This window comes from Scyliorhinus torazame, chromosome 3, assembly GCF_047496885.1.
Source record: "Scyliorhinus torazame isolate Kashiwa2021f chromosome 3, sScyTor2.1, whole genome shotgun sequence".
Taxonomy (NCBI): domain Eukaryota; kingdom Metazoa; phylum Chordata; class Chondrichthyes; order Carcharhiniformes; family Scyliorhinidae; genus Scyliorhinus; species Scyliorhinus torazame.
The window spans coordinates 332,226,735-332,238,778 of record NC_092709.1 but is presented as its reverse complement, the minus strand read 5'-3'; the positions used below and the strand labels follow the sequence as shown (position 1 = coordinate 332,238,778).

At 47.9% G+C, this 12,044-nt stretch overlaps 1 protein-coding gene across 5 annotated transcripts in view; it reads right to left on the bottom strand.

The window, feature by feature from the left end:
• The window catches only part of slc4a11 (solute carrier family 4 member 11), a 400,651-nt gene that overhangs the window by 55,459 nt on the left and 333,148 nt on the right, over nt 1-12,044 (bottom strand). For all 5 annotated transcript variants that reach the window (XM_072497675.1, XM_072497673.1, XM_072497671.1 and 2 more), the window contains 3 exons: nt 7,749-7,862; nt 5,535-5,667; nt 1,004-1,077 (listed from right to left, as the gene is read on the bottom strand). In XM_072497675.1, coding sequence (XP_072353776.1) covers nt 1,004-1,077; nt 5,535-5,667; nt 7,749-7,862 — 321 coding nt within the window. The remainder of the gene's footprint in view (nt 1-1,003; nt 1,078-5,534; nt 5,668-7,748; nt 7,863-12,044) is intronic.

Genomic DNA, 12,044 nt, shown 5'->3' with positions numbered 1-12,044 from the left:
GCCTGCGGCAAGATCTTCGGGGTTCGCCGCTGCCAGCGGGCTTTCCTGGTGTTTGCACCCCATGCCACCAGGGAACCTGCAGCGGGGGTTCGCTGTTAGCGGCACCGGGCGATCCCAACGGCAGGGACAGCTGGAAAATTCTTTCCGTAGAGCGGGATGTGGGGAATTGCATGCTAAGGTCTTTCCAATCTTCCCATATAGTGCTCATTAATAATGGACAATGCTAAACCTCAGACTCACGTTTGGAACCCAGTGTTGGAAAGTCATCAACCTTTTGAGGGTTTAGCAGACTAAACGATCATTAGGTCCCCTACATAAACCTTTCTCAACTGTTCTGCTCACAATACCCCACAGTCCCTTCACTGCCCAAATGTTTCAGAATTTTTTAATGCCCATTTACACTGGATACCTCAATGTTCTTTATTGGTAAATTATACTGCAAGTTCATGAAATTTGATGCATTAAAATGATTTTCCTGCGAATTATCCAACATCCAAAACCATCATTATTATTCATTATCTGTACCAGTTCAAGGGTAGAAGTGGTTAAAATGACCAGAATAAACCCCCCTCAAAAAAGCATTAGCATTTTCCAATAGCTGGTTACACAAGACATATTGAACACAATTGGCAAAAGAGCTAGAGTGGATGTGGGGAGACGTATTTCAATGCAGCGAGCTGTTGTGATCTGGAATGTTCCACCTGCAAGGACGGTGAAAGCAGGTTCAACTGAGAAAGAATTCAATTAATATTTGAAGGGGGATAAAACGACAGGGCCGCGAGGGATAAACTTTGCAGCTCCACCATAAAGCTGGCACAGAAATGGTAGGCTGAATGATCTCCTGCTGCGCTGTAAGATCTGGTAGACGTCCCCCTTTGCTTTGGGTGGAGGGCAAAAGAGAGAAAACAAAACAGAAGGAAAAGGAGACAGAGAAAGAAATACACCAACTTCATTCCCTTTCCTTCACCCCCCCCCCCTCACCTCACACAGCACCCCGACTTACTTTTGGCCAGACCTTTACAAGCATCCACGACAAAAGCAATCGATATGAAGACGGCGAGAATTTCATCAGTTGATCTGCGAATAACAGGGGGAGTAGATCACCATTATTTGAAAGATGTAGGATACATGGCCATGGTTTGTGGTAACGCACAGCTATTCTGAGAGGGGGGGGGAGGAAAGGTCAATAAAAACTTGTATTTATGTAAATCTTGAACACACGCAAAATGTCCTCTGTTGTTTCCCATACGAGAGGGGTCATATAAGAATAAACAAAGTACAGCCACAGTTTACAGGTGGTGGAAAACCGGGAAATGGTGAGGAGGATAGTAGCAGAGTTTAGCAGGACAGGTGGCCAGGTGAAGTCGGCTGACACAATGACAGATGAAATTTACGTGCGATGGGATGTAATGAAGAAAAGAGACAAGATTAACTAAACGGTACAATTTTAAAAAGGTGTAAAAACAGGGTAGTTAAGATGGCTATTAGAAACATATAGGATCCTTGGCATTATAAACAGAGGCATCGAGTACAAAGGACTAGGGCCAGAATTTTCCAGCCCTGCCATTGCAAGATCCACTGCAGGGAATGCGGTGTGCAAGCCAAAAATTCACTAATGCTTGGTGGGACCAGAAGATCATGTCGGTGAGCAGGGCTGGAATACCCTGGCCTAGGCGTTACACCATCACAAAACATTAAGAATATATGTTGGAAGGCGGCAGAGTGGTTAGCATTGTTGCTTCACAGCGCCAGGTTCCAGTTTCGATTCTCGCTTGGGTTATTGTCTGTGCAGGGTCTGCACGTTCTCCCCGTATCAGTGCGGGTTTCCTCCGGGTGCTCCGGTTTCCTCCCACAGTCCCGAAAGACGTGCTTGTGAGGTGAATTGGACATTCTGAATTCTCCCTCCGTGTACCCGAACAGGTGCCGGAGTGTGGCGACTAGGGTTTTGTCACAGTAACTTCATTGCAGTGTTAATGTAAGCCTACTTGTGACAATAATAAAGTTTATTATTATTAGATGGATTGGCCATGCTAAATTTCCACTTAATTTTTTTTTAAATTTAAAAGAATATACGTTGGAGTATTTGGCCAATTCTCAACACCACATTTTACGAAATGTCAAGGCTTTGATGGGATTGCAAAGGAAATTTATCAAGGATGAGGGACCTGTAGAGAGACTAGTGAAGTCGAGAATGTATTTATCAGAGCAGAGAAGGCTGGCAAAAGACTTGCAGCGGGAGTCTCCCTTCCGGGTACTAAGTCCCCCCGCGGCGGAAAGACCGGAGGCAACAACTCCGGCGTCAACGGGCCCCCAAGGTGAGGAATTCTCACCTGTCTCGGGGGCTAGGTGGACGGCGGAGGGGTTGGCGCCGCTCCAGCTGGCGCCGAAGGGATGGCGCAAATTCGTGCATGTGTGGCGTGCCCCTATCCCCCAAGGACCGCCCCCGCCGACTTACCTGCCAGGTCCCACCGTGTGGGACCATGCCTAACCCACGCCGGCGGGACTGGCTAAAAATGGATGGCCGCTCGGCCTATCGGTGACCGGAGAATTGCCCGGGGGGGCGCTGCCAACGGCCGCTGACCAGCGTGGCGAAAATCCCGCCCCAGCCCGAAAAACGCCGCCGGAGAATACGGCATCTGCCGTTGGGGCGGCGGGGCGGGATTCGCGCCACCCCGCGGGGATTCTCCGACCCGGCGGGGGGTCGGAGAATCCCGCCCCTGGGGTTCAGAATTCTGAAAGGTTTTGACAAGAGTAAATAAAGAGAAGCATTTTGTACTGGTGGTTGGGTCAGTAACCAAAAGAGGCAATTTTCAGACAACTTGCAAAAACCGGAAGCGAAATGTGGAGAAACAAATGTTAGATTGATCTGGGAAAGGATGGCAGAAGCAGATTCAAGAGAAACTTTTCAGAGGAAATGGGAGGAATATGTGAAAAAGAAACAAGAAGTGCAGGGTTATGGGATTCTTCAGTGCTGTAATATTATGATAACAGTTCCTGCTGAAAATAAAGACTCATTTTGACAACTGAACGAAACGCTACATCAGACAAACAGCATCATAGCTAAAACCAAGAGGCAATTTTGCTTTTCCATTGACGTTGTGGCACAAAATTCTTGCATCACCCCAACAACCTTGAAGTATTGAAGAGTCAAAGGATGCGCAAGATGCATTTTTAAGGCTTGCCAGGGTAGAAAAGTGAAATGAAGACCAATCAGACAGTTCACTACTTCATACCACTGCAACAGCAGTCAATGTTGGTTGAAACCCCCGAGATTGTCAAAAATCAAATTTTGTTTTCTCTCAGGAATAGGGATTATTAAACACTTTCATTGTGGGCCACACGAAATACTCAGACCTCTACAGAATGAGGTATAAAAGATGCGAAAGGGGATTGACAGGGTAGATGTAGAGCATTGTTGGACATTCTAGAATGAGAGCTCTGGGGTGGCAGATTTAAAACAGAAATGAGGAGGAATTACTTCAAAAGATTGTTAATCCATGGAATTCCTGACCCCAAAGTGCAGTGCACGCCAGAGCACTAAACACATTTGAAGAGATCAATAGGTTTTTAATTAGTCACGGGATGAAGGGCTATGGGGAGTAGGCAGGAAGGTGAAGAGGAGGCCGAGATAAGATTAGCCATTATCGTATTGAATAGCCTGCTCCTGCTCCTAGGGCCTGCTCCTGCTCCTAGTTCTTTTATAATAATAATCTTTATTATTGTCACAAGTAGGCTTACATTAACACTGCAATGAAGTTACTGTGACAAAACCCTAGTCGCCACACTCCGGCGCCTGTTCAGGTACACGGAGAAAGAATTCAGAATGTCCAATTCACTTAACAAGCACGTCTTTTGGGACTTGTGGGGCGTGATTTTCTGACCCCCCGCCGGGTCGGAGAATCGCCGGGGGGCGGCGTGAATCCCGCCCTGCTGCTCCGACGCCGGCTGCCAAATTCTCTGGCGCTGGTTTTTTGGCGGGGGCGGGGATCGCGCACGCCGGTCAGGGGCCATTGGCAGTGCCCCCCCCCCCCCCCCCACCCCGGCGATTCTCAGGTCCCCGATGGGTCGAGCGGCCGCCCGTTTTCGGCCAGTCCCACGGGCATGAATACACAAGGTCGGTACCGGCGGGACCTGGCTCTGAGGGCGGTCTGCGGAGTCCTCGGGAGGGGTGGGGGGGGGGGGCACGGGGGGACCGACCGGGGGGGGGGGGCAGGGTGGCCAGGCCTGCGATGGGAGCCCACCAATCTGCGGGTGGACCGGTGCTGTGGGGGCACTCTTTCCCTCCGCGCCGGCCTGTGTAAAGCTCCACCATGGTCGGCGCGGAGAAGAAACGCTGGGAACAATGCCAATCACTCCAACGCTGGCCTAGCCCCCGAAGGTGCGGAGGATTCACGCCACTTTTTGGCGCCGGTACGGCCCGCCCGCCGGATACCGGAGAATCCCGCCCGTGGGGGGAAACCGGAGCACCCGGAGGAAACACACGCAGGCATGGGGAGAACCTGCAGACTCCGCACAGACAATGACCCAAGCCGGGAATCGAACCCGGGTCCCTGGTGCTGTGAAACAACAGTGCTAACCACTGTGTACTTCAATCCACCTCGTGTTCTCTGATTGTTCATTGTTAGGATGTGGACATTGCTGGGCATTTATTACCTATCCCTGACTGCACTTGGATGTGGTGGCGGTGGAGGACCTGCTCTTTGAACCACTGCCATGTAGCGGTTTGATATAACCTCATGGCTTGCTCGGTCACTTCAGAGGGCAGTTAAAAGGCGACCATGAGGGGCTGGAATCACCTATAGCCCTCACCAGCTAATCATGATACGTCTCCTTCCCGAATAATTTGGGTTCTAAGTGACAGCCCAAAAGCTTCTTCATGATTACTTTTACCGATACCAGCTTGTGAGACCAGTCGGGTAGTCGGGATCAGACCTTCATGCAATTCCCCCTACCACACAAACAGATACATAGTCCATTGGCACTCGCTACATAAGCAATAGCTGCAGGGGTTTCCAGGTTCACACTCTACAAGTCCTAGCGCTTCCTGTATTAGGGGCTGGTTTAGCACACAGGGCTAAAGAGCTGGCTTTTAAGGCAGACCAGCAGCATGGGTTCAATTCCCGTACCAGCCTCCCCGAACAGGCGCCTGAATGTGGCAACTAGGGGCTTCTCACAGTGACTTCATTTGAAGCCTACTTGTAACAATAAGTGATTTTCATTTCATTTTTCATTACACTTTGTTCCTTCAATCTCAAGGAATTAATCTTCTGGAATTCCTAATCTTACACCATCGTAAGCACATCATTAATGATTTGAGGAGAAATCCCACTACCAGCTTCTTTGATCAACTGTGCAGGGGTAATAATTGGCTGCCTTGGCTATGATGCCAATAGCTGGAGAACAGAGGTAAAGGTCTCGCAGGGTAACTATAGCCCCTGTAGAATAATCCAATGCTAACCTATAATCTTTGGAGGTTCACAAAGATGGCCACAATTAAGTTCATATTCATCGGCAACTGGTTCAGTGGAGCTTACCTTTTGAAAAATGTCTTTAATAAACTTATATTAGCGACACCATAGATGAGACAAAAGAAACAATTCCACAAGCCAACACAGGCGTAGAAAGCAAAGAAATTCAGATTGTAGTCATCGCAGATACCCTGGATTACTGCAGAGGGAAAAGAATATTTATCACCAACAGAAGCCACTGTCAAAAGAGGCAGCAAACAGATGGGTTGAAAAGGCCACCTTCTCCTGCCAATTACAATGCTTCACACTGCAAGAGCTAGGAAACATAAAACATAGTTTGGCAATTCCGTAGGGAAATAGGAACCAAAGCATATTTGTCCATTTTGGAAACTGTTCATAAACTTTTAAATAATAATTATAATAATAATCTTTATTAGTGTCACAAGTAGGCTTACATTAACACTGCAATGAAGTTACTGTGAAAAGCCCCTAGTCGCCACACTACGGCGCCTATTCGGGTACACTGAGGGAGAATTCAGAATGTCCAATTCACCTCTCCGAATCAAATCAACTAGCTTGTCTGCCAGAAGTGGGAGTCAATTAGGTTGATTAAGGCGAGGGTTGAACGAGCTGAAATAAAAAGCCCTGTTGGTCCATTCAGAAGTAGGATTAGGTTCGACATTCTAATCCGGTATTGCCTCACATATATTTGTCTTTGTCACAGCATTGGGCAAGTGTGCTTTTTGCCACATAGATGTCACTCAGGAATCTCTTCACTCAAAATCTTTTGTTCTACGTCTCCCCCTCCTTGTAAGGGGTTGTTTAAAACTTTGCCCGACAACTAAGCCTTTGGTCACAATCCCGGTTAAGACTCAGAATCCATGTTCCTTCAACATGGTGATGGTCTGGTCATTTCCATTTCCTGTGCTACTAGTTTCAGGCAGCACTGTAGCACAAGTGGATAGCACTGTGGCTTCACAGCACCAGGGTCCCAGGTTCGATTCCCCGCTGGGACACTGTGCGGAGGTTGCACGTTCTCCCCATGTGTGCGTGGGTTTCCTCCGGGTACTCCGATTTCCTTCCGCAGTCTAAAGACGTGCAGGTTAGGTGGATTGTCCATGATACATGTGCACCATGTGGGTGCAGAAACACAGGTCTTGCTAATGGGTCTTATCAATGCACGCACTGCGTTGGGTATCAGTTAAAAGGGAGCACATGGGTGCCAAAGTCTTTTCCATTCCTTTCCTTTTCCCATGAGGAAGTGAGGTAGCCCAGCTAAAATAATCAGCTTGGCGAAACTAATCCACCTGAAACACAACCATTATTGTAAAAAATAAAAAGAGGATTTTCCGCTGCAAACAAGGAGAAAGGCTACAGGGACCAAATGTAGTGCGATTGGCAGAAGTGATCTTTCCCAAGCAGCCAGTCACATACAATGCTAAGGCACGATTACACATCAGGCACTGCAACATATCTTTGCACCTGTACCCCACATAACAAGTTACCAGCCTTATACAGAATGCCATTTGGTCCAACTAGTTTATGCCAGCTTCCTCCCAATTTACTTTCACTAATCTAATCACCATTTCCTTCTAGCCCATTCTCCCAGTCCCAGATTCCCCTGAGAAAGGGCATTGAAGACATCTACCCATTGGCTGTCCCTCGATTTGAGGATGATGTCTACTCAGGTTGGCGGGTTTCTGTCCATGGGTTGGCATATGAACGAATAAGACAACCCCCACCCTGAGATCTATGGGCGTATGGGGCAGGACGTTTCCCCAGGGGTAGTGAGCCCACTGTCACTGTGAGACGTCTTGCCCCATGCACCCATTGATACACGAGTTTCGTTTTGGTGACATTCAAGGACAGATTGAGCATCTTGAATGCAGAATTAAAGAGATCGAGAGTGGGTTACAAATCCGTTGAGGATTGACAATGGTACTACAGACATCTGCAGACTGGATATCTATGTAGGTCAATTGAGTTTTAGTATAGAGGCGACATCTAATGCTGACTGCAGTAGAACACTTCTTTACATCTCTCATTCTCTGCACAGTACATCACCGCTAGAATCAGGCCAGTGCGGGGTCAGGCACATCTTCATCCCTCTCCCACCTCCTCCAGAAATCTGGGAGGAATTTAAGCAGTGTGCTGGGACTAGGGCTATAGCATTCATACTTAAAAAGTACTTCATTCAGTAAACATGGAGAATTAAAAAAAGACATGACCATTTAAAAAAGAAACAATGACATTGGTGTAGGTCAATGGGACACAACATACCATGGATATATAAGGCCAGGGGTGCAGTTGTTAAAACTATACCCATTGGCTGACCAGCCAAGACTGCATAGGCCACTCCTCCAATGCACTGGGCAAGAATGGTCTTCTGCACATCTGCAAAATAACAATTGAGGTTAGAAAAGACACTTAGAAACAGCGATTGAATATAGTACTCAATATCCGCTAGCTTTCTGATTACAAACAACAGCTTGTTCCTTCATCGAAGACTAGAGCCAAAGTTTTCCACCTGTTCCTGCCAACGGGATCTTCCGGTCCTGCCAATGTCGAATTCCCACTGCCGGTTTCCTGGGGGCGAAGGGTGCGAACAGGAAAACTCATTCACCCAGGTAGCACTGCCAGGTTGGCAGTGCCAAAGTGCCAGGCTGGCATTGTGCTTGCGTTGGGTATTGGACCCAGGGGCATCCTGCCCGTGCGGGGGAGGTCCCAAGTACCCCTTATAGGTGTGTTGGGGGGTCTGGGGGGTCAGGGAGGTGAGATCAGGCAGCCATTTAAATGTGCCAGCCCTATCTCCTCCTGCATTGAGGGGTCCTGGTAAGTGAAGCTCCAGAAACGGGATTAAGGGCAGCCTCGGCGGGGAGTTTCCCGCTGAGGCCCCGGATTGCAACAGAGTGCCGTTCGATAGCGTGGTCTTTCTCTGCGCTGTGAGCGCCAGGAAACACCCGGCTAAACGTTTACGACATGGGACACTGCTGCAATTTGGTTAGATTGCGCCCTCAGAATAAATCTGATTAACTCTGTGTGTTGAACGCCAAATTGGATGGTTTTAGAATGCTTCGATTGTGGTTAATGGTATCTTTATACAGTTAATTCATCATATAATCCATGCGCCTTTAATTTACGACAAGTTATCCAGGTTTCTTTTTCAAATTTCAAAATGGTGACCATGCACTGAGGGGATAGGAGGAGGAGGGATGAGGGAATAACAACCAGGAGGCAATGCAAACAAGGCAGGAAAGTTGGAGGGCACAAACGGCAGTGAGGTACGCCAGAAGCACGACCAAAGTACACCAAGGGCATCCCTGGTATGTCCTAATACCACGTGACGAGGTACACAGCATAGGAGTGGCAGAGAGAGAGCTGCCGAGACCGGCAGACCCCAAAACCAGGACCCCAACAATAATACCTATACACCCGCTGTTTTGTTCCCCTCCTGGGCTTTTCCATAAGTATCATATTCTCTTCCTGTACATATATGCACATCTTGTAAAGATCTCCATGTTACTGTTGAATGTCCTCTGCAATGTAACTATAAAATGCAAGCCAATAAAAATATTTTTTATAAACATAATCTCAGCTCCAGGACATCACTGCCGGCGTTCCTCAGGGTAGTGTCCCAGACCCAACCGTCTTCAGCTGCTTCGTTAATGACCTTCCTTCCATCATAAGGTCCGAAGTGGGGATGTTCGCAGATGACTGCACAATGTTCAGTACCAGTCTTGACTATTCAGATACGGAAACAGTTCAAATCCAAATGCAGCTAGACCTGGACAATATCCAGGCTTGGGTTGACAAGTGGCAAGTTACATTGCGGCCTCACAAGTGTCAGGCAATGACCATCTCCAACAAGGGAGGATCCAACCATCGCTCTTGACATTCAAGGACATTACCATTGCTTAATCGCCCACTATCAACATCCTGGGGTTTGCCATTGACCAGAAACTGAATTGGACCAACGATATAAATACTGTGGCTGTCAGAGCAGGTCAGAGGCTAGGAATCCTTCAGAGAGATACTCACAGGGTATTTTCACAGTAACCTCATTGCAGTGTTAATGCAAGTCTACTTGTGGCACTATTATTATCACCTCCTGACCTCCCAAAGCCTGACCACCACCTACAAGTCACAAGTCAAGGTTGTAATGGATTTCTCTCCGCTTGCCTGGATGAGTGTAGCTCGACAACACTAAAGAAGCTCGACACCATCCAGGACAAAGCAGCCCGCTTGATTGCTACCCCTTCCACAAATATTTAATTGCTCTACAACCATTGAACAGTAGCAGCGTGCACCAAGGTGCACTGCAAGAACTCACCAAGGTTCCTTAGACAGCACCTTCCAAATCCACAACCACTACCATCTAGAAGGACAAGAGCAACAGATACCTGGGAACTCCACCACCTGGAGGTTCCCCTGCAAGTCACTCACCAACCCGACTTGGCAATATATCACCGTTCCTTCACCGTCGTTGGGTCAAAATCCTGGAATCCCCTCCCTAACAGCACAGTGGGTGTACCTACACTGCAGGAATTGCAGTGGTTCAAGGAGACAGCTCACCACCACCTTCTCAAGGGCAACTGAGGATGGGCAATAAATGCTGACCAGCTAGCAATGCCCACATCCCAAACTGAATTTTAAAAAAAACTTTTGCTCATGAAATTATCAGACTGTCACAAAGCTTATGCAATTCATTAATGCCCCTTTAGGGGAGGAATTTTGTCGAGGAAGTCTAGTCAGCTTCTTCCCCACAGCTACAAGACTCAACAAGTCCCCCTCGGATTGATCTGTTCCCTGCAAGAAACTATTCACAACGCCCGATGTGCTCTTGCTCATGTGTCTGCTTTGTTTGGCCCCTTGTTCCGCACAGCAACCAATCACTGTTTGCCGATGTATCATTTGTCAATGTACTCTGTCGATTATTCTTTTGTCTACAATGTACATACTGTGTACATTCCCTCGGGCGCAGAAAAATACTTTTCACTGTACTTCGGTACATGTGACAATAAATCCAATCAAAATCAAAAAATCGTCCTTACCTGGTCTGGCCTGCATGCAACTCCCCAGAGCAATGTGGCTGCTTCTTAACTGCCCTCTGAAATGACCCAGTAAGTCACTCTGTTGCATCTAAGCATTCAGCTCACCACTTATTTCTCAAGGGCAATTAGGAATAGGAAATAAATTCTGGTCTTGCCAGTGATACAGTACCAACATCCTGTTAAAAAGAAACCAACAGCAGAGGCAACTTACTGTTTCATTTTGCTTAGTCTGTAGGATGTGGAACCCAGGAGCAAGAGAAGGCCATTCGGCCCTTCGAGCCTGCTCCACGATTCAATGTGATCACAGCTGATCTGGTCATGGGTCTCAACCCCACTTTCTTGTCTGCCTCCCCCCACCCCCACCTCCATACCCCTTGATTCCATTGTCCATCAAAAATCTGTCTAACACAGCCTTGAATAAATGCAATGACCCAGTTTCCACTGCTCTCTCAGGATGAGAATTCCACAGATTTAGGACCCTCTGAGAGAAAGAAATTCCTCCTCATTCCCACTTTAAAAGGGTGACATGTTAAGCTGTACCCCCTGGTTCTAGTCTCCTCCACAAGAGGAAACACCCTCCTGGTTTCCACCCTATCTCCTCAGAATCTTTTCTGTTACAAGCAGGGCATCCATGCCCGACACATTCAGGGCAAGTCAATTACGTTGTTAACAATATGACATTGATGGAAAACCAGAGGCACACAGGTGTGGCAAAGAAAAACCTGGAGGCTACATAGAAAAGGCACGTACACAATGGGCTGAATTTTCCAGTCCTTCCCACAGCCTGTTTTCCAGCGGCTGCCCGTCATGGCCGCTGCCGGGATGTCTATGGCGTTTTATGTAGCTCGCCCATTCCCCCTCCCATCGGGAAACCCACCCCATGGACATTGCCTTCGCCGGGACAGGAAGATCCCATCAGCGGGAAGTGTCGGAAAATCCCACCCAAATATTCTATGATTTTAATACACTCTGGAAGACAAATGGGAAACTGATAACATAAGAAACTGTACAGAACTGAAGGGATTAAAGACCACCAAGTCGGGGGAACATCCAAAAGTCTTTGGCACTAAAGTGGAAGATGGATTTTGAAAATATCTGCAGGAAAGTAGCAACCAAGCAATCAACTGCTCCTTCTGCACCAAGCACGAAACAGAAAACCCTCTCACTCAGCATCAACTATGGCCACTTCCTCCACTGAGAACCCAATACTGCATAGTGTTTGCTCACATTGCCCTACTTTGCTGTACCATTCCCTCTCTCTCTGCCATTTCATCACCCATCACTCTGTCGTTGCCCTCTTCCATCCCCATCTCTGCCCGATTACCCATGCACCCGCTAGCATAGGTTTGGATTCTCGATTCAACGTCTTGACTGTGGGCAACATCACGGGCAATTTACCCGCTTGCCTAGTCAGACAGGGATTGGAGCCGGGAGCTTCCAGTTCCACCCCCAAAACATAGTGGCCACGCGGTCGCCATTTCTTCCTTGGCATGGTGAGAAACCCCAGCAACTCGCTCCCTAACAC